We start from the raw sequence: 18,765 nt of genomic DNA on the forward strand, positions 1-18,765 counted from the left end.
ACGGGGGCGACGTTACGCTTCCCGTCGTCCGAGCCAGGTCGTCGGCACGGCACCCGGAGAGAGCGGCCGCCACTGGCTGAGGGGCGGCATCCATGGACCAGGTCCTGTCGGGCGGCGGGCGGCAGGCATGATATGACAGCATGAGCATGACGGCAGCGTCGCTCATCAGCAGACTCAGTATTCAGCAGCGGCTGTCGGTGGCCCGGCTGTCTGACGGCACTGCTTTTACTACCCGACTCGAAAATACGCGGACGACGATGGCCCTGCTATCCTCCGTTCATCTGGCATGTGTTGTGTGTCCCTGCATCCCTCCACCCTCCCTGGTCTGGTCGGCGCGATTGCGGTAGTATTATTGGCTGCACCATCCGGAACCCCCTTTCGCGGTGGCAGAGATAAGGCACCACATGCACTTCGTAAGTGCTCAGCACGGGTCGCAGCAGCAGCAGAACAGACAGAGGCTGCTTGCCTTCCTCGGTGGGCCCGATCCCGACGGGCGGAAACACGGAGCCTGGTCAAGGTGGTGTTGGGGGGGCGCGCGCCCCAGTGGTTCTGACGGGTGCGGCTACGGTAAATGGTGATGTAACTTCCGCCGAGAGCTCGCTGTGACGGGGGTCCCACGGGGGGGGTCTCACGGGGACCAGGGGGAGGGGGGCGTTGTTCCCGGGGGCCCCCTTTCACTGGGCGCCCGTCCGCCCAGGTGAGGGAGACAGTGGAGGCCCGGGGCCCACGTTGCCGCCGAGGCCCAGCGCTGAGGTGCAGCGCCAGGATCGGCCGGACCTCTTGGGGGGCAGCTAATTTTTTTTTTCGGCCGCGAGGTGGACGCGCGCACCTTGCGCTCCCGGGTCCCCCAAGAGGAAAAGGTACCTCGTGCTGCCTTGCTCGGACAACCAAGACACCGGCTGTTGCTGCTCTTGCGCCTTTTTCAAATCTCCGCCGGCCCGTGCTGTGACACCTTCTCTTCTTTTCTTCCTCTCGTCTCCTCCCTACACCTCCAGCCTCTCGCTGCCCTCCAATCCCCCCCAACCCTGACACAATGGCCACCGTCTCGCGCCTCAGCAACTCTGCCCTGCGGGCCTCCCTCAAGGCCCCGGCCTTCAATGGCCGGACAGCCGCCTTCAATGCCGTGCGCTGCTACTCGGCCAAGACCCAGGTAGGACAGACATTTGTCGCGAGGCATCCAAACGCACAGTACCGATGAATCCCATGCTGAGCCCTCCGCCCTATCCGCAGACCCTCAAGGAGCGCTTTGCCGAGATCCTCCCCGAGAAGGTTGAGCAGATCAAGGCTCTCCGCAAGTACGTGTTGTCTCTACCTTGTGCCCGGGCGAATCGAGCCTGGAGCCCACGACCGCTACACAAAGCTGACAGTCCTTCCCTAGGGAGCACGGCTCCAAGGTCGTTGACAAGGTGACGCTTGACCAGGTCTATGGCGGCGCCCGTGGCATCAAGTGCCTTGTTTGGGAGGGCTCCGTCCTGGACGCCGAGGAGGGCATCCGCTTTCGCGGCAAGACGATCCCCGAGTGCCAGGAGCTTCTCCCCAAGGCCCCTGGCGGCAAGGAGCCTCTTCCTGAGGGTCTCTTCTGGCTGCTTCTCACCGGCGAGGTCCCGACCGAGGCGCAGGTTCGCGCTCTGTCTGCCGAGTGGGCCGCCCGTTCCGACCTCCCCAAGTTCGTTGAGGAGCTGATCGACCACTGCCCGACCGACCTGCACCCCATGGCGCAGTTCTCCCTGGCCGTCACAGCTCTGGAGCAGACGTCGTCGTTCGCCAAGGCGTACGCCAAGGGCATCAACAAGAAGGAGTACTGGAGCTACACCTTTGAGGACTCGATGGACCTCATCGCCAAGCTGCCCAACATTGCCTCGCGCATCTACCAGAACGTCTTCAAGGGCGGCAAGGTGGCACCCATCCAGAAGGACAAGGACTACTCGTTCAACTTTGCCAACCAGCTCGGCTTCGGCGAGAACAAGGACTTTGTTGAGCTGCTCCGTCTGTACCTGACCATCCACACTGACCACGAGGGCGGCAACGTCAGCGCCCACACGACCCACCTGGTCGGCAGCGCACTCAGCTCTCCCTTCCTGTCCCTGGCGGCTGGCCTGAACGGCCTCGCCGGTCCCCTGCACGGCCTGGCCAACCAGGAGGTGCTCAACTGGCTCACCGAGATGAAGAAGGTGGTGGGCGAGGATCTGAGCGACAAGAACATCACCGATTACCTGTGGTCGACGCTCAACAGCGGCCGTGTCGTGCCCGGCTACGGTCACGCCGTCCTCCGCAAGACCGACCCGCGCTACATGGCTCAGCGCGAGTTTGCCCTCGGTATGTGAAATTGGAGTCGGCGCGGGACTGGAAGAAATTCTTTGCTAACAGCCGCACAGCCAAGATGCCCGAGGACCCCATGTTCAAGCTCGTCAGCCAGGTCTACAAGATCGCCCCCGGTGTCCTGACTGAGCACGGCAAGACCAAGAACCCCTTCCCCAACGTCGACGCGCACTCGGGTGTCCTGCTGCAGCACTACGGCCTGACCGAGGCCAACTACTACACGGTCCTGTTTGGTGTGTCGCGCGCCATTGGTGTCCTGCCCCAGCTGATTCTGGACCGCGCCTTCGGCTCGCCCATTGAGCGGCCCAAGTCGTTCTCTACCGACAAGTGGGCCGAGCTCGTCAGCAAGCTGTAAGCGATGCCGCAACGACGGACTGGAGCGAGGGATATGAAGGCAAGACCGAACTACTACACAAAACTACGACATGCAATGGGAAAAGCTGGACTGCTGGCGTGTACTCGCATTGACGGGCTGGGCGGCGCACAGCACGGTGTACGCTGGGAGAGGACTGCTTGGGAATAGACAGCTGGTGGGCGACTGAGCGGATACCACAACCCACTGGCGCTTTGACTTGTACAGTATACTTGGACCTGTTTCTCGCCTTAGAGTTAATGGGATTGAAATTCCTTTTGGAAGTTGTCTTGGCCTGATTTGGGCGGTCGCTGTCGTTGGCAATGAATGTACTCAAGCGCTGACGCGGTTGACGATAAATTTTTTGGAGGGTGCGATGACGTCGTGATTGGATGCCGGCGCGACCTTGGCGAGGCCGAAGCCGGCGCTGCAGGACCCTTGCTGCAGATCCTGCAGCCCGGACACTTGTCGTCGCTGCTGCAGGCCGGCCGCGGCTGATGAAGCGTTGAGCTCAGGCACGACTCGGGATTGAATTGCATGCATGCTTCCTGACCCCTACGAAGTACCGCAAGCGAAGCGTTGCTTCCGTGCGACATTGGCTTTACTGCAACGCTGCAGTGGGCAAGTACCTACGACACGTTGTTTGCGCAATTGGCGTTGGGAGAGTCGTCATCCGTGTCAGCACCGATCCCTGCGCGGAGGCAATGATACAGGGGCAGACGCGCGTGCCTAGGACGGGGGTTTGGGGGGGGTTTGGGGGTTGCCCGGATGGCTTGGATGAGACCTGTCTACTACTTGGTACGAAGTAGTGATAGAGTGCTATCTACGGAGTATCTTGCTATACGATGAAGCAGTCGTAACGCGGCGCTGTGTGAGTGCTGAACAGGACGGACAGCTAGAAGATACCCGACAAGACCTGGGGCGTGACAGGCGGCATTGGCGCGACTCGTTTTGGCGGGCACGTCGCCGGGCATGACGAGGGGGAAACAAAGAAGCAACAGCTGTTGTGCTCGTGGTGACGCTCTCCCAGAGGAGAGACCTGGCATGGTAGTGGATGGATGGATGGATGGATTGACGGGCTCAACAATCGCGCGTGTTGAGAGCCCCAATTGGCTTTTTGGCGCGGGCCCCAGGGTCCAGCCAGCCGATCCGAAACAGAGCAGCAGCTCCAAACCTGGAAGGTAGTTATGTGAACGTACCTGAACGGTGGCGCTGCGTGCGGTCCCCACTCAACGATAAAAATGGAGGGATGGAAGCCAGGCCCTCAACTCCCGGGCGGGCCATTGGAACAGGCGGTGGAAGGAGCAGCAAACAAACAGGTTCTTCTTATCTCTCCCAGCGAGCTCCCGTCCCTGTGTTGGTTTCCAGGGACGGGGTGGCGTGCTGTGCTGCACTGCGTCGCGCTGGCCTGGCGCCTCTAGGTAAGTACACCCACTGTAGCTGGAGACGCGAGTCCGGGCAGCCCTACCGCGCCGTCGATGCCCGTAGCTGGGAGACTGATGGCATGGATGCCGGTGATGGATGCCCTGCAGGCGTTGGTAAGTCCCTGTATCCGCTGAGAGAGCGCAGTAACACAGACACCAATGGACCATTTCAGGATGGAAATTTGGCTCGCAGCAGCCAACAGAGACGGCGGCGCAGCGGCCCTTTTATTCGCGTGCTTCTCTGTTATCCTATAACCGCCCGCGATTCCCTAACTACGCGAATCCTACGGCCTTGACCTACGCCAATCCTATCTATTACACGTAGTCCGTGGCATTATGATTCCATTCCTATAGTGACTCCGAGTAAAATGGTCCTTTTCCCGAGCACTACCCGCCTCCCTCAGTGGCCCACAATGGATCTTTCTACCCTGGCCGCTTCCTGGGGGGGAGGAGCCAATCTAGGAAACCGCTGATAAGCCTGGACAGTTTGCGCTACATAAACGCGTACCGTAATAACCGGGGCCGTCCAAGTAACCCGGCACGGCATCCTGCTAGCAGACGCCGACACGTGCAAAACGACGGAGCCCTGGAGGCCCCTCGTCAGGCACGGGGCGGCCACCACCACCACCACCACCACCACCACGGCACAGGGGCCTCCAGCTCTGGTACAGTTCCATGGTGTCTCCGCTGCCACTAGCAGTCGTTCCAGCGCCTCCAGCGCTCCAACACTCCGACACCCCAGCGCTCGCCGGTACCTAGTGCAGTCGCCTCCAGCAGCTCCCCCGAAGCAGCGCCCCGAACAGGTGCCCGTCGTCCTCCGGGCAATCACGGACAGGCTCTCTCCATCGTCCGAACAGCCTCGGTCCTCGACCCCGTTCCCCCGGCCTCCCTCGATTCCTCGACCCTCTCCAAGGCCTCGGGCTGTTTTTGCACTCCAGCGCCGCAGCTGTATCGTGCAGTAGTTACACTCCTCCGCTCCGACCCCGTTCGGTAACCGCAGCATACAGCCGCATCTCGCATCCCGCATCTCGCATCCCGCGTCCGCAAGTCGCCGTAGCTCTCCAGGGTTCCCCCCCAATCCCGCCCCCCAACTTTCCTGACTCAGCCACCGAAGGCTACTTTCAGCTGCTCGCTCCGTCGTTCAAGCTCCGTCTCACCTTACAACACCATCATCACCACCACTGTCCCCGATCTCCCCCCTCTTTTGCGAAGAAGCACCCTCTTCCCTTGGTCAGGGCCCCCCTCCGTCGAAACAATCCAGAGCCATGGTCGCAGCCGCCACCCTCCCCGCCCCCGTCGGGGAGCCTCAGAAGCTTGAGAAGAAGCCCATCAAGTTCTCAAACTTGCTCCTGGGCGCCGGTCTCAACATGTTTGAGGTCACCACCCTCGGCCAACCCCTCGAGGTTACCAAGACCACCATGGCCGCCCACCGCGGCGATGGCTTCGGCGCTGCCATGGGCCGCATCTGGTCTCGCGGAGGTGTTCTTGGCTGTGAGTTTCCCTGGCCCCCCTTCCCTGCGCCCGCCGCTTTCTCGTCTGCGGCGCGCACGCCGCGCGCCCCTCGTCGCGTGTCACAAGCTGACGTGGGTTTGCCCGCCCGCCCGCTACAGTCTACCAGGGCCTCATTCCTTGGGCCTGGATCGAAGCCTCGACCAAGGGCGCTGTCCTCCTGTTCGTCGCTTCCGAGGCCGAGTACTACGCCCGAGCGGCCGGCGCGTCGGAGTTTGGCGGTGGCATCCTCGGCGGCATCACGGGCGGTGTCGCCCAGGCCTACGCCACCATGGGCTTCTGCACCTGCATGAAGACGGTTGAGATCACCAAGCACAAGATGGCCGCTGCGGGTGTTAAGCCCCAGTCCACCTTCCAAACCTTCATGGACATCTACCGCAAGGAGGGCATCCGCGGCATCAACAAGGGTGTCAATGCCGTCGCCATCCGTCAGATGACCAACTGGGGTTCCCGCTTCGGTCTCAGCCGTCTTGCCGAGGGCGGCATCCGCTCCGCCACCGGCAAGAAGGACAACGAGAAGCTCTCGGCCGGCGAGAAGATCCTCGCCTCGGGCATCGGTGGTGGCCTCAGCGCCTGGAACCAGCCCATCGAGGTCATCCGTGTCGAGATGCAGAGCAAGAAGGAGGACCCCAACCGACCCAAGAAGATGACAGTCGGCAACACCTTCAGGTATATCTACGCCAACAATGGCATCAAGGGCCTCTACCGCGGCATCGCGCCGCGCATTGGTCTCGGTGTCTGGCAGACGATTTGCATGGTCGCCTTCGGTGACATGTGAGACTCCCCCCTCTAGCTCCCCCCACTACTTCTCCACACGACACGTACATCAAGTCGTACTATCTATAATCGTACACGAATGCTGACTCTCTCGACAGGGCAAAGACTTATGTTGAGAAGCTGACCGGCGACTCGGTCACGGCTAAGCATTAAGCGGCGTTCTGGAATGGGCACACTTTGAAACACACAAGGCGGGGGCATGGTATTTTTTTCTAAGGCTGACGCGGACGCCGCGGGGCCTTGCTGGGTCTCCTTGTTCCTGACTTTCTTTTTCTTGTCGTATTATGGCCCAGGCAAGTGTGCCTCTTGAGTGAGTGTGCGTGTGTGTCCAGCGATGACGGTTGTCTAAGCGAGCGAGGGAGCAGGAACTACTCTCCCCACCCCCGCCGTGGCCGAGTATCTTCTTGCGAGTACAAATCTATATGCGGGCTGGACGGGCGCGTTTATGTGCGCGAGGCGCGTGCTCGCTGTGCGCGGATGGCAACTATGTGGTCTGTTTTGATTCCCTTCCTGGGTTCCATGACACTTGTTATAGACACGCTACGAGAATAGGGGTGCTAGAGGGCCCCTATAAAACGAAATAGACGGTATTTAATACCACGTCCGTCTGACTTTCTCATAGGAGTGATATATAAGGGGTTAGGAAAGCGGTAAAGTCTAAACATATCAGGAAGGTAAAATAATAGACGAAAAGGGTCTATATAAAAGATTTCATTATTTTAGTTAACCTGCTTACTATTCTGAAATCGCTCGCTATGCTTTGCGTATATAAAAAAGGCAAATCCCGGCTTAGCTGCTACCCGCAGCACGTCTAACAGGCCCCGTCATCGTCGTCGAGGCTCGCAGGCATCTCCTTATATGAAAAGCCCCAGTCCTCCTCGGGATCGAAGTCGGCCCCGTCCCGCTGGAGCTCGCACCTAAGGGCCTCGTCTAACTCGACGGCCTCAAAGTCCTGCACTAGGTTCGCCGCGTGCTGCTCCAAGCGGCTAGCCTCGACATCGCCGACGCCCTCTTCCGTCGGGTCGGGGTAGTGGTCCGGCCAGGTGAGGATCTTCTTGAGCCGCATCAGCGAGCGCCGGCGGGGGCCGCGGCTCCTATCCAGGGTATCGCGCTGGTGACGCTCGAATTCGGTCAAGAGGGGGCCGAGCGGGTCGTCGTCGGCGTGGGCGTCGCGGCGGAAGAGGTTCGTGGTTGCGTAGGCGGGGCCCTGGACGGCGCCGATGACCGGGTTGCCCGTTAGGACGAGCTGGCCGGAGGCTATGTACGTCTGGTGGGCGTACGCGGCTATCGACCGGCCCGTCGTCGTGACGTCCAGCTGCGTCTGGTCCGGGCTTTCGTCCAGAGCGGTGGGCTCGGGAGGTGGGGGCTCTGCGTGCGGGAGGAAGGGCTTCGGTCGTCTGATCTTGCGATCTGTCCCTGGAAGCGTCATAAAGTGCGTTTCATGTTCGTCTCGCTCATCGACCGAGAATAGGAACACGCGTCCCGACGCATCGCCAACGGCTAGCTGCGTCTGGCCTGGCGAAAATGCGCCGCACGATATAGGTGCCGGGGCATCCAAAAGGTTCCGAACAAACGGCTTGCGTCTGTTGCGGACGTTCCAAACCTTGACGGCTCCGTCGCTGGACCCCGTATAGAATCTATCCGCTGACGCACCCCACGCCGTAAACTTCACGCCGGTATCCTCCCTTTCCCGGTCATGCGTGAAAAAGTCCTCCAGCGGCTCAGCATGCTTAAGCGTGTGGATTGGACGGTCCCCCTGTGCTGTGTCCCAGACATAGACTTTTCCGTCCGTGCATGCGGCTGTCACGTAGGCGTGGAGGAGCGAGTTGGGCATGAAGGTAAGCTCGTTGATGTCTATCGCGGGGCAGTCCAGCTTCTGAAACTCCGTGTACGCCAAGTCGTCCTCTCCTCGGTCGCGGTCGCGCTGGAAGAGGTGTATCTGGGTCCGGACATGCTGCTCGACAAGCAGCCCAGAGGGTGACGTTGCGACGACAAATCGAGGAAGCTGGGGGTGCCACGTAACCTCAAAGACGTTGGCCGTCGTGGCTGTCATGACTGTGACTCGGCAACCCTTGGCCGCATCCCACATCATGATTTCTCCTGAGTTCCGCTTGTCCTCGGGGATGTCGTGGTCGTCGTTTGTGAGACTACGGGGCGAGTAGCCGACGACCAAGAGATGTGTGGTTCCTGGCGCCCGTCCCCATTGCATGGTAGCAGGAAAGTACGCCCACTTGTCGGAGCCGTCTGCGTCCGTCCTGGTGCAAGAGACGGCTTGATACGGGCTCCTAGCCACATCATCTGGATTGACCGTGTATATTCGGACGGCTCTCGTCGGGACGTCAGCTGCGGAGGCAACACGGCCTGAGCCATCCTTTGCTGCTGCGACGAAGTTGACATTACCATCGTGCCTCCAGGTCGCAATGGACTGCATGCCTTCGCCAGTCTTGGCGACCTGCCACACCTTTACCGTTCGGTCGAAACTCGACGTAAAGGCGCGTCCGTGGACTTGGTCGTAGTCGGAGGAGACGACGGAAGAATAGAGCCAGGGGTCTTGACTTTGTCGCATAGCTTCGGTCGAGTTGTCACCCTTTTCGACGAGCGGTCGCGGAATCCGATGATCCGCAAAGGCACGAAGAGTGCCCTGCGATGTCGAGCAGAGCACGAGGTTGCCAGGCTTATTGTACTGCTGATTGTGTGTATCAGAATGCGCCGTGGTGCCACAAATGATGTTGCCGTCGGGCACCCACGACATGGTCGAGATATCGCCGGCGCAGTTGGTGAACTCGGCAACCAGCGTCATGCCATCCTCGTGTGCTCGCTTGAACTCGTTCTGGAAGTTTTCGTAGCGCCGCATACGCCCGAAACGGGCATTGCCCTCCATCTCACGTGCAAGCAGCAGTGACGAGACACGACTAGCACGACGATCTGTTCGGTGCCGCTCGTTGGCACAATCCAACGACAGCACTTGCTGATTGTTTGAGACCCTAGCCGTGCCGGCCATCAGGTCGGAGCAAAAGTTCCTGACATCTTCTGCTGTGCGGCCCCTGACCTTGCTGCCAACGATCGATGCGACGTGGATATTGTGTTCATACACTAGAGACTTGAGCGACTCCGGCGTGCGCGGGACCGGAGCGGGGATATATCTCAGCAGATGGTCGAATATTTCTTCGATTTCTGCTTGACTGAAGTCGACGTGGTAAACTTGGGGGAGGCTGGCAACGGCTGGGGCCGGGATCCCAATACGAACTCCGCCGCTAACTAGAGCGCGATCACCAGCCGCGAGATACGGCCGCTTTTGTTGGCTGAACCAGCTGTTCGGTGCCAGCTGTTGGCATCCTTGCGTTTGCTGATCCCTTCTGCCAAGTCTTTGCGCGTACCGCACGCGAAAGCCTTTCCTCTGCTCGGCGGTACGAGCAACAGCCTGCGTAACGCGCACAAGAGGGGGTAAGGGCCGGGGCTCGACATCGAAAGGAGCCAGTAAAGGCGACTGGGGTTCAGGAAGGTAGCTTAGAGGAAGGGGAGTCGAAGGAGCCTGTTTTTGTATGCGAAATTCCTACAGTCAACAAAGTTAGCGACGAATATAGCAAAGGGGGGCTTTGCGGACATACGGGACGCGCAGCTAGCCCTTTGATAACCTCAACCGTCTGCGCGGCGGCTTCTGAACGATTAAACTCGCTCTTGATCCGGAAGACGGGGCTCCTAACAAGCGTCGCGACAGCCTGGCCCGAAACGTCAGCTTCTTGACCCCCCTCGATGGTCGCGTGCTTCGGCAGACGCACCTGAACCGCAATGTCGTCTACGCGGTAGACGCTCCGCGACAGGCCCTGCACAGCATGACTGACCAGCGGGACCACGAGGTCGTGCACGCGTGCCCGAATGCTCTCCCTGTCGCGGGCGTGATCCTCCACGCGTTGCCTCTTGATGGGCGGTTCGTCGCCGGAGAGGTCGATGACGGCGGCCCTGGGAGCGGTAGCGGTAAGCGTGAGGCTCATGGGTACAAACACGACGGGGCGGCGTTTGTGCCGCGTAGGGGCTATCGAAGACGCGAGGCGCGGCCACGAGAAGCCATCCGGGCAAAGGCGATCTTGTTTAGGAAAGATATAGAGGTTCTGGAACGCGTCGTGCAGGCGCCGGGGGCTTCTTACCTCATCGTCATCGCGGCGCGCGGATGGGTGTGGAGTGTTTCGAACGAGGCTGAGCCGCTCATAGCGGGCGCAGCTATTAATTAAGCGGGCGGGCTAAATAACGGGCCGATTAGCTAAGCAAGGCTTCAGTATTCTCCTAGCCTAGCTCTAAAATACTCTGTTTAAGCGTCTAGGGCTTTAAGATAGCTAGTATAAGAGAAAAGAAATTATAAAGTAAAATGCTCTTTAAATATTAATAACTTACTATATTACTTTTTATTTAAAAGACGGTTTAAGTAATAAGAAAAAGCAATAATTATTTTATCTCTTATTTTTTAATATACTAATGAGAAATAAAGAGTTAGAAGCATTTAATTTCTTTTCGTTCTTTTCCTATAGATAACTGATGTTCTTAAATAGATTATCAATCAATCGCGCATTTAGATTTCTCCCAGACGTTTTCGAGCGCATCCGCTTTCTTAAATCTGGAGCTAGCAATTGCAAAGTCCATAGTTTTAGCATCCGATCCCGTCCCTAAAGAGCAGATTGTCATTTCATCGCGATACTACTTCTAATAGTCTCAACGTTAACCAGCAAAGCCTCGGTCAATTAACAGTATGCCACTCAGGCACATGTTGGCGCCAGTCATGAAAGCGCGGAGCATAGGTGGTCGGATGCTAAGAGCTGCGCATGGGCATGGAGCAAAAACCCGCCCCTCTAGCCCACGGGGGCCAGTGCGCATTGAACAAAAGCCCTCTACGCACCGACCCGAGTCTTCAAGAGCAGACATCGGGCTTGTGGCGTCATGCGGGTGCCATTACAGGGGAGCTCGCCATGCGCAGCCCTGTGCGAAACCTATTTCGGAGGCTCCTTGCTCTACGTATATCCGATAGGTGCCATTAGCCATAGATATATGTCTTATTACAAGCCGAAGCGGGAGCCTTACTTGCGCTTTTCTTTCATAAAGATAAATAAAATCTTATATCCGAATTACTATCCTCGAATATTGCTCATGAAAGTGAGATATATAAAGTACAACGCTATTTACACGTATACCTGACCACCGCTATACCAAACAAGCACCCAGCTAACCAACCCCATCATAGCTTGCTTGACAGGTATAATAATACTAGCCTGCCCCCCTCGCCCGATGCCACGCAAAGCCTCGGTCCACCCAACTCCTAACTCCCTTTATAGCCACGGCTTTCTTTGACCCTGGCAGAGAATGGACTGCGCATCACGCGCGCCCGAGATATTGGACACTGAGCCTCCGAGGCGCTGATTCGGGTTCTGGCACTCGGGGTCACTTGTACAGCCCGGGGTCGTCAGCTCTCTCAATCATCTCGGTTTTCTTATATACACAACGGGGAGGACTCTATGTGTGTATGTAAAAGGGGAGAAGGGGGAGGGACACGTACAAGTAGGTGGTGCAGACAACGCCCGACGCGATTTCAATGGAACCAACCTCGGCAGACCTGCGGCTCATCGATTAGCCCACTAAACGAGCTCAATGTTTTTTTTGTGTGCTGTACTCTCCAGGCATCTATGCGTATTGTCGTATATCGAGAAGCAGGGGGGCGAGAGAGAGAAGAGTGGGGGGAGGGGTTTAGGGCCACGAACATGGTGTTGCGGTCGAGGACAATGCACCGGTCCGCCGAGGTGATTTGCTGCGACGGCCCAACAAACTGCGGGTCGCGATACACGATGGCCTGCAACGAAGTCTGCGTTTTGGTCAGATATCGGCATCATATGCTAGGCACCCTTTCTTCTTCCCCCCCCCATCCCTCTCCTACACGCGCGTCGATGGGGGAGGGGGAGGGATGCGAGGAGTGGGACGGCCGTAACTTACCACGGGAGCTTGGGCCGTCGCGACGGCGGCCAGCGCGACGGAGGAGAGTAGCATGGAGAGCTGCATAGTTGTTGCGCTTATCAGTGTGGGAGGAGGAGAAAAAACTGCTTTTGATGCCAAGCCCGGTGCAAACATCGCGGGCAGCCGTCATGGCACCTTTTATACCTATCGACAAGGAAGCACGAAAAAAAAAAAAACTAACGAGAAGATAAGACAGGCAATCTCACCACGACCTACGGAGTACATCTTCAAAAGAGAAAAAAAAAAGAAAAGGAAATGTCTCTCGATCAAGCGCATCGTAGACGGGCCCGCCATCCTGGTCTGTCTGGCAGGTTTGTCGCAGCCCACGGCAGATGGATGGTCGAAGCTTGACTAGACTAGACTCGACTTTGCTCATCACCAACATAGATCGCGAGAGACATGGCGCGGGGGCTCGCATCCGAGATGATGGGCCCCAGGCGCCGCGGCTGATGACTGCAATGCCCACCACTTAGTACTAGTAGTAGTGACATGACACCACACGCGCGCCCATCTCGTGCGGACTGGGCCGGGCGGTTCGGGCGGCAGGCAGAGACATGCCGGGTGACAAAGAGCTCGATTGCCCCAAGTCAGTGGGAGCACGTACTACGTAACGTACTACTACGACGAATACTATTGTTTAGAATAGGTCTCGGGACGCGGTGGGAGTTTTGAATGCCTTGTCTCAGTTTTGATGGCCATCACGCTTCAGCTGCCGTCGTCCAGCCCTGCCTATCTGAATCAATAATAATACATAGTAGAAAGAGAGACACCCCACATTTCGGCTCTCGCAGAGCTCACGACGAGGCTTTGCCTGCGACGCGACACAGCCCGCCAAGCAAGCACGCGTGAGAAAGGCGAAGCACGTGCGTACTGTCATGGGAAGAGGGTAATTTATATACTCTGTAACTAGCCTAAGCGCGTGCTTATACATTTGGACGAGTCCTTGCACGCCAGGGTTGCAACGAGCCAAGTATTTCCATCCATTAAAAGTCCGTCTCTTACAACTTGGCAGCGCTGGCAGGCGTCTCAGCCTTGATCTCGTCGTACATCTGGTCGATTTGCGCGCGGAAGACCTTGGCGGTCTGGGGCCGCTTCAGCTTGAGTCTTTGGAAACAGTCAGCATCACTTTTCTCGGTCAAACGCCAAGTACAAAACTTACGTCGGGGTGAGGAGCTCGTTCTCAATCGTAAACGGCTCAATGTCGAGATGCACGTTGCGGACCTTCTCGAAGCTATTGAACTTGTGGCTGCGGCCAATGTCGTCGAGGACCTTGAGGAAAGCCTTGCGGACCTTGGGATCCGAGGCGGCCTGCTTAACAGCCGCCGCGTCGCCGGCAGGTACCTCCCGCTTCAAGACCTTGCTGGCGAAGGGAGGGAAGTTCTCCGGGTCGATGCCGAAGATGGCGACCAGGGACGACTCCTTGGGGTCGCCGTGGACGTACGCCATGGCGACCAGGCTGGTGCTGCCAGTGTACACGTTCTCGATGCGCTCGGGGGAGATGTATTCGCCTTGAGACAGCTTCAGGACGTTCTTCTTGCGGTCAATGATCTTGAATCGGCCGAGCTTATCCACCTCACAAATGTCGCCCGTGTGGAACCAGCCGTCGGACTCGAGCGTCTTCTCGGTCTCCTCGGGGTTCTTGTAGTACTCCTTGAACATGGCGTTGCCGCGGACGAGCAGCTCGCCGCGGGGGTTGGGCTTGTCATCAACTGAGTAATCGTAGTCAGGGACGGATTCCAGGCACAGCTCGAAGGCAGCCATGGGGCCGCCGACGTTGCCGAGGGTAAAGTCGCCGTTCATCTGCAGGCTGCCAGTGGCGTACGTCTCCGTCATGCCCCATCCTTGGGCAAAATTGTTGGCGAAAGCCGCGCGCAGGAACTCGTGTACGTCGGGGTCGAGCTGCGCGCTACCGCTGATCATGGCGTGGGCCTTGGTTAGGCCAACGGCGGCCTTGACCTTGGGTGTCCAGATCCTGTCGTAGAGGAAGTGGGTGTTGGAGGCCTGGCCGGGAGGTGCGCGCATGTTGGCCTTCTTGGTCTCGATGACGTGTCTGGACAGGGCGCCGCGAATGCCGGGAGCATCGAGGGTGGCAGTGCGGATGGCCGAGTTGAAGCGGTTGAAGAGGCGCGGGACGGAGATGAAACCGGTAGGCTGGAGGATCTTCATGTCGTCGACGAGGCCGAGGATGTCGCCGCGGAAGAAGCCGATCGAGGCACCCTCCGAGATGGCGACCTGGTCAATCAGGCGGCCGTAGATGTGAGCGAGGGGCAGGTAGGAGATGTGGACGTCGTTGTGAGTGACGTTGCCGCCCATGCGGGCGGAGGCGTTGGCGGAGACGGCATTGCCGTGGGTGAGGACGACACCCTTGGGGGGGCCGGTGGTTCCAGAGGTGTAGTTGATGGTGGAGATGTCGTCCCAGCCGGCCGGGCGCAGAGGGCGGCCAGACTTGGCGCCAATCTCCTCGACCTCCTTCAGGGAGTAGATTTTGATGCCGTGCTGGGCGGCAAGCTGGTTCAGGACGGCGCCCTTGGAGTGGCCGTCGAGCTCGCCATTGTCGAGAGGGTCCATGGATACGATGACCTTGACCTGCGGCAGACGGGGAGCGAGCTTTAGGAGGGTGGGAATGTGCGGCAGCGAGCAGACGATGGAGGCGAGCTCGGCGTGGTTGATGATGTACTCGGTGGCGTCGGGGCCCAGCGTCTCGTACAAGGAGACGGTGTAGAGAGACTGGGAGGCCAGGGCGAGATCTGTGGCGACGGCAGGTTAGTGGTGCAAAGCAAATGCGAGCGCGGCGCAGAGGGGATCTTGCCTGTGATCTGCCACTCGGTGCGGTTCTGCGACCAGAGACCGACGCCGTACTTGTCGCCGGTGATGCCAGCGAGCTTGTTGACCTCGACGAGACCGGCGCCAAGGTTCGTACGGCGCTCCGCGACCTCGGCATACGAGATCCACTCATACTTGTCGGACCAGGTCTTCGTGACGGGGTTCCAGGTTCGCTGGCCAAAGCATCGCTTGCTGGGGCGCTTGCTGAGGGCGCTCTCGAACAGGTCATGTACGGAGCGGATGTTGGCATCGAACGAAGTCAGGAGAGGCCTGTCGCGGAAGCGGAAGTGCCTGTAGACGGCGCTGCGGCCAGGCCGCTCCGACCCGGGGACGGGGACACCGTACGGGGAGCCGGGAGCGGGGGGCTGGCCGAGGTCCTTGGCCTCGGCGGGGGTGAGGGCGGAAGACATTGCGTTTCAGTCGAGGACCCGGAGGGGGATAGAAGAGGCGCGAGGTTGCACAGGTGGCAGAGACGTGACGGGCGACGACGTAGGGATCACGATTGACCGAGTCGACGAGGTGGCTTCGACGATACTGCTTGTCGCGGAGCTGAATGCAGGTGACCCAAGACGAGGTTGCGCGAGTCCGACAAGAAGGTCGAGGAACGCTAGAGGATAGTTTGCGCTTGGAGGAAGGAGAAGGGGGAGGAAAGGGGGGGTAGGGACGGAGACCAGGCGAAAGAGGAGGAGGAGGAGGAGCAGCAGCGGGAGAGCGGAAAGACAGGAGGCGTCTTGGAGAAGCGATCCGCTAGGAGTATATGCTGAATTGGGATACTGAGGCCGACTTCTGGGGGCGGCGAGCGCTGGCGCCGCTTGGGGAATTCTATGAATCCGTCATGAGGACGGGCAAGAATGGCCGAGGCACCGGGGGCCTCGGCTGCCCCAGATTTCCTGGCGCACGCGGCGACTCCACGGGCTGCTGGCCTGAGGGGATGCGGGTCGCTAAGGAGAAGCCTGGGTGGGCGGGCAGCGAAGCTGGAGCCCCGCCTGGCCTTGCAGGCGCTAGCGCTGCGGCACTGAGCCCGGTGAGGTGCGGGCGGCAGCGCGAGGGGCACGGCGGGCTTCTTGGGGGCCAACCTGGAACCCAGGTCAGCACTCTTTTTTGACCGGGCGTGATGGACGGGACAGCGAGCCCTGACTCCGCTGAAAGTCCCCCACTGGGCGTCCAGCTGGAGGCTTCCGCATTCCTGCGAACACTGACTGGCAGGCACGAGATGGGCGGGTGGTACAAGACGCCCTGCCGAGGGGCTCACCTAACCCAAGGTATACTGAAATGCAGTGCCCGTACGGAGTTGTGCGTTGGCGTGCTTCGTTTTCATCGTCATCGAGCTGTGGCGGCGACGGGCTGATTGATTACATGTGACACGTTGACGACGCCGTGTCGTAGACCTAGCGCCTAATCATTGAAAAGCTGCTGCTGGACAATCATTAGGGCATTCCCTTCGGAGGTGGCAGCAGCAGCAGCCGTCTGCAGGAGCGCGCTCGCACGCTGGCGCAGTCGCATTTCGCGGGGTCGGGCGAGATGCCGTCTGGAGTAAAAAATGTCCCATGGGGAGCGCGGGCAGGAGGGAAGGGTGAGGTGAGGTGTGGGTGGCTGCATCGCGGCCAATTAGTGGCGCCTGCTTTCATTCATCAGCGGTCGGGTCGCCCGCAATTGCATGTGACGGGGGTCCGGGACGGGAAAAGCTGGAGGGGCCGGCCAAGGAATTTCTCCGCCACGCCGCCCGCCCGCCGGGGGGTTTGCGTCGCAGAGCAAATCGCATCTTTTTGCAGTTTTGCAGGTCGACAAGGAGGGAGGAAGCCAAGCATCGCAATGCTCTGACCAACCGCCTCGGACGGTCATGCCGCATGAATGACGCTCAGACGGAGGCACGAAAGTAGAGATGGGGATGGACAGAATGCCCACGATAGATCGTCGTGAGGCCCAGAGAATGGATGATCGGCCATGACCCGCCTGACGGTGCACCGTCTTCCCCCGTGATTTACCGTTAAATAGCTCCGAGAGTAGGTGAGGGCGCACAAGCTCCGGAGGTTTGGCTAGAGCCGCGCCGAGTTGAGGGCACGTCGGCCCCTGGGAGCCCGGCGCCTTCGGACACCCCGCCCGGGCGTTTGTGCCGCCCACGATGCAGCCGCCTCGTGCTGCATCGTGCACGCAGACGCAAGACATGTACACAAAGTGTGCACGAAGTAGGCCAGTAATGTTCCTTACGTAGGGTAGGGCACGTCTGACAGCCCGCCGCCGTGCCAGAGAAGAGGCTCCAACGATAGAACAACGAGGCCCATCACGATGTGTCGCCACGGGCACTGCGACCCTAGGTCAGTCAGTGCAGTGTCGGAACTGGCTCGAGGTCGCCTGCTCTCCTATTTATTTTATTTCATCGTTCGGCTCACACATGTATACTTACTGTACGTGGTATTTAACTCAGCGGTCGTGCCCTGGGCGCATGGCGCTAGTGCTGCAGGCGGCGCCGAGGATTTATTTCCGAGCACGGAAGGCTTGTGACGCCACGCAGAACGACGACGACAACGACAACGACGACACACCGAGAACCAACAACGACAGGCCAGGTTGTCGTCGGTGGTTCAACGGCTGCTGTGTCATCACAGCTCTCGATGCACGGTGCATGGTTACTTTTCTTTTCTTTTTCTTCTCCCCTCCCCGTCACAGACAGGATCGCCATCTTGAGTAACCTAGTTGACATCTCGCGTTGGATTCTGTAGCGGCCGCCTGCGGGATGTCACGCGTGAGTCGGCCACATGTCTCGGCAGCAGGAGGCCCGCCACGCACGCCGCTCCAAGGAAAACAACCTTGCAGGCCAAGGTCAGCGGGGAGCTTCACCTCGACTCGACATCCGTCGATACTACATCCCGTCTCGCGATGGTGACGCCCGTGCCGTGTCCCATCCATCATCGCCGCCCGCCTGAGGCGCAGACACCTATTGCCGCCGCGCCGTCACTTTCGACATTCCCTTCCTTTCCCGCCTGCCTTTTTCTTTCTTTCCCACACAGTTGCATCACCTGTGCCCTGCTAATATCATCCACACACACAACGACCGGGCAGTGCTCCCGAGTCCCGACCGACGCGTCAGTTCGTATAGTTATAAAGTACCGGGATGCAGATCAATGCACTCCCGCTCGCTTCGTACCAATTCGGAAGGGATCTGGCCCATCGCGCGGCACTTGCCCTGCAGCGCGCCGCGCCACTACCACCGAGAACGCCAGCGACCACAAGCCGGCACAGCATGGCATGGTGGCCCTCCCCCCCCCCCCAGTCGCACCCAGTTTCAGAGCAACCCTCGAGTCTCAGATATTCGAGCGTGGGTTGCAACGGGGGGGCCCCATCATGCCCTCCTCCTCCCCCAACCACCCTTTCTGCCATGGGATGGATGGGCCCTGTCCTTCCTCCTCGTGCCACCTTGCTGGAAACTCTGCTACGCCGTCGGGGGCGTTGCGTTTATGCAAACGAGTCCCAGAGTGATGTAGGCCGCCGCCAGACTCTGCCTTCCTTATCGCTTTGAACTTTGAAAGAAAGAGAAAGAGGGAGAAAGCCTCGCACTCCCCCTTCCGT

The 18,765-nt window shown here is 59.3% G+C and overlaps 5 protein-coding genes across 6 annotated transcripts; 2 read left to right on the forward strand and 3 right to left on the reverse strand.

The window, feature by feature from the left end:
- The first annotated feature begins 828 nt into the window (after positions 1 to 828).
- On the forward strand, positions 829 to 3,304 carry CIT1 (Citrate (Si)-synthase). The gene is made up of 4 exons (XM_047987832.1): positions 829 to 1,150; positions 1,231 to 1,295; positions 1,379 to 2,316; positions 2,376 to 3,304. Exons 1-4 carry the CDS (start codon positions 1,034 to 1,036, stop codon positions 2,672 to 2,674), a joined length of 1,419 nt encoding a protein of 472 aa, XP_047843822.1. The 5' UTR covers positions 829 to 1,033; the 3' UTR covers positions 2,675 to 3,304.
- A 1,427-nt stretch (positions 3,305 to 4,731) lies between these two features.
- Positions 4,732 to 7,077, forward strand: YHM2 (Mitochondrial DNA replication protein yhm2). Its single transcript, XM_047987833.1, has 3 exons — positions 4,732 to 5,586; positions 5,706 to 6,378; positions 6,480 to 7,077. The coding sequence occupies exons 1-3, from the start codon at positions 5,361 to 5,363 to the stop codon at positions 6,532 to 6,534; spliced, it is 954 nt and encodes a 317-aa protein (XP_047843823.1). The 5' UTR covers positions 4,732 to 5,360; the 3' UTR covers positions 6,535 to 7,077.
- Positions 7,051 to 10,554, reverse strand: JDV02_006440 (uncharacterized protein). 2 transcript variants are annotated; one of them, XM_047987834.1, is made up of 4 exons: positions 10,527 to 10,554; positions 10,161 to 10,341; positions 9,990 to 10,100; positions 7,051 to 9,934 (listed from the first exon to the last, which is right to left on the reverse strand). In XM_047987834.1, exons 1-4 carry the CDS (start codon positions 10,535 to 10,537, stop codon positions 7,193 to 7,195), a joined length of 3,045 nt encoding a protein of 1,014 aa, XP_047843824.1. In that variant the 5' UTR covers positions 10,538 to 10,554; the 3' UTR covers positions 7,051 to 7,192. The 2 variants fall into 2 exon arrangements, with proteins under 2 accessions (XP_047843824.1, XP_047843825.1); XM_047987835.1 differs by having other exon boundaries at positions 10,161 to 10,554.
- A 1,057-nt stretch (positions 10,555 to 11,611) lies between these two features.
- JDV02_006441 (uncharacterized protein) lies at positions 11,612 to 12,420 on the reverse strand (the record flags this gene model as incomplete). The annotated part of the gene is made up of 4 exons (XM_047987836.1): positions 11,612 to 11,811; positions 11,924 to 11,980; positions 12,126 to 12,226; positions 12,355 to 12,420. The coding sequence occupies 4 exons, from the start codon at positions 12,418 to 12,420 to the stop codon at positions 11,697 to 11,699; spliced, it is 339 nt and encodes a 112-aa protein (XP_047843826.1). The 3' UTR covers positions 11,612 to 11,696.
- Positions 12,421 to 13,037: 617 nt separating this feature from the next.
- FAA2 (Long-chain-fatty-acid--CoA ligase) lies at positions 13,038 to 16,119 on the reverse strand. Its single transcript, XM_047987837.1, has 3 exons — positions 15,185 to 16,119; positions 13,535 to 15,122; positions 13,038 to 13,479 (listed from the first exon to the last, which is right to left on the reverse strand). The coding sequence occupies exons 1-3, from the start codon at positions 15,606 to 15,608 to the stop codon at positions 13,374 to 13,376; spliced, it is 2,118 nt and encodes a 705-aa protein (XP_047843827.1). The 5' UTR covers positions 15,609 to 16,119; the 3' UTR covers positions 13,038 to 13,373.
- Between the last annotated feature and the right edge of the window lie 2,646 nt (positions 16,120 to 18,765).

Source organism: Purpureocillium takamizusanense, chromosome 5 (genome assembly GCF_022605165.1).
Source record: "Purpureocillium takamizusanense chromosome 5, complete sequence".
In the NCBI taxonomy this organism is placed as follows: Eukaryota; Fungi; Ascomycota; class Sordariomycetes; order Hypocreales; family Ophiocordycipitaceae; genus Purpureocillium; species Purpureocillium takamizusanense.

Coding starts and splice junctions, on each gene's coding strand:
- YHM2 (XM_047987833.1), top strand. CDS start 5,361: ATGGTCGCAGCCGCCACCCTCCCCGCCCCCGTCGGGGAGCCTCAGAAG. Junction 5,587..5,705: donor TCGCGGAGGTGTTCTTGGCT/GTGAGTTTCCCT, acceptor CGCCCGCTACAG/TCTACCAGGGCCTCATTCCT. Junction 6,379..6,479: donor ATGGTCGCCTTCGGTGACAT/GTGAGACTCCCC, acceptor CTCTCTCGACAG/GGCAAAGACTTATGTTGAGA.
- FAA2 (XM_047987837.1), bottom strand. CDS start 15,608: ATGTCTTCCGCCCTCACCCCCGCCGAGGCCAAGGACCTCGGCCAGCCC. Junction 15,123..15,184: donor CACCGAGTGGCAGATCACAG/GCAAGATCCCCT, acceptor CCGTCGCCACAG/ATCTCGCCCTGGCCTCCCAG. Junction 13,480..13,534: donor AACGAGCTCCTCACCCCGAC/GTAAGTTTTGTA, acceptor CTGTTTCCAAAG/ACTCAAGCTGAAGCGGCCCC.
- JDV02_006440 (XM_047987835.1), bottom strand. CDS start 10,373: ATGAGCCTCACGCTTACCGCTACCGCTCCCAGGGCCGCCGTCATCGAC. Junction 10,101..10,160: donor TAGACGACATTGCGGTTCAG/GTGCGTCTGCCG, acceptor GTTTCGGGCCAG/GCTGTCGCGACGCTTGTTAG. Junction 9,935..9,989: donor AAGGGCTAGCTGCGCGTCCC/GTATGTCCGCAA, acceptor TGTTGACTGTAG/GAATTTCGCATACAAAAACA.
- CIT1 (XM_047987832.1), top strand. CDS start 1,034: ATGGCCACCGTCTCGCGCCTCAGCAACTCTGCCCTGCGGGCCTCCCTC. Junction 1,151..1,230: donor GCTACTCGGCCAAGACCCAG/GTAGGACAGACA, acceptor CCCTATCCGCAG/ACCCTCAAGGAGCGCTTTGC. Junction 2,317..2,375: donor TCAGCGCGAGTTTGCCCTCG/GTATGTGAAATT, acceptor ACAGCCGCACAG/CCAAGATGCCCGAGGACCCC.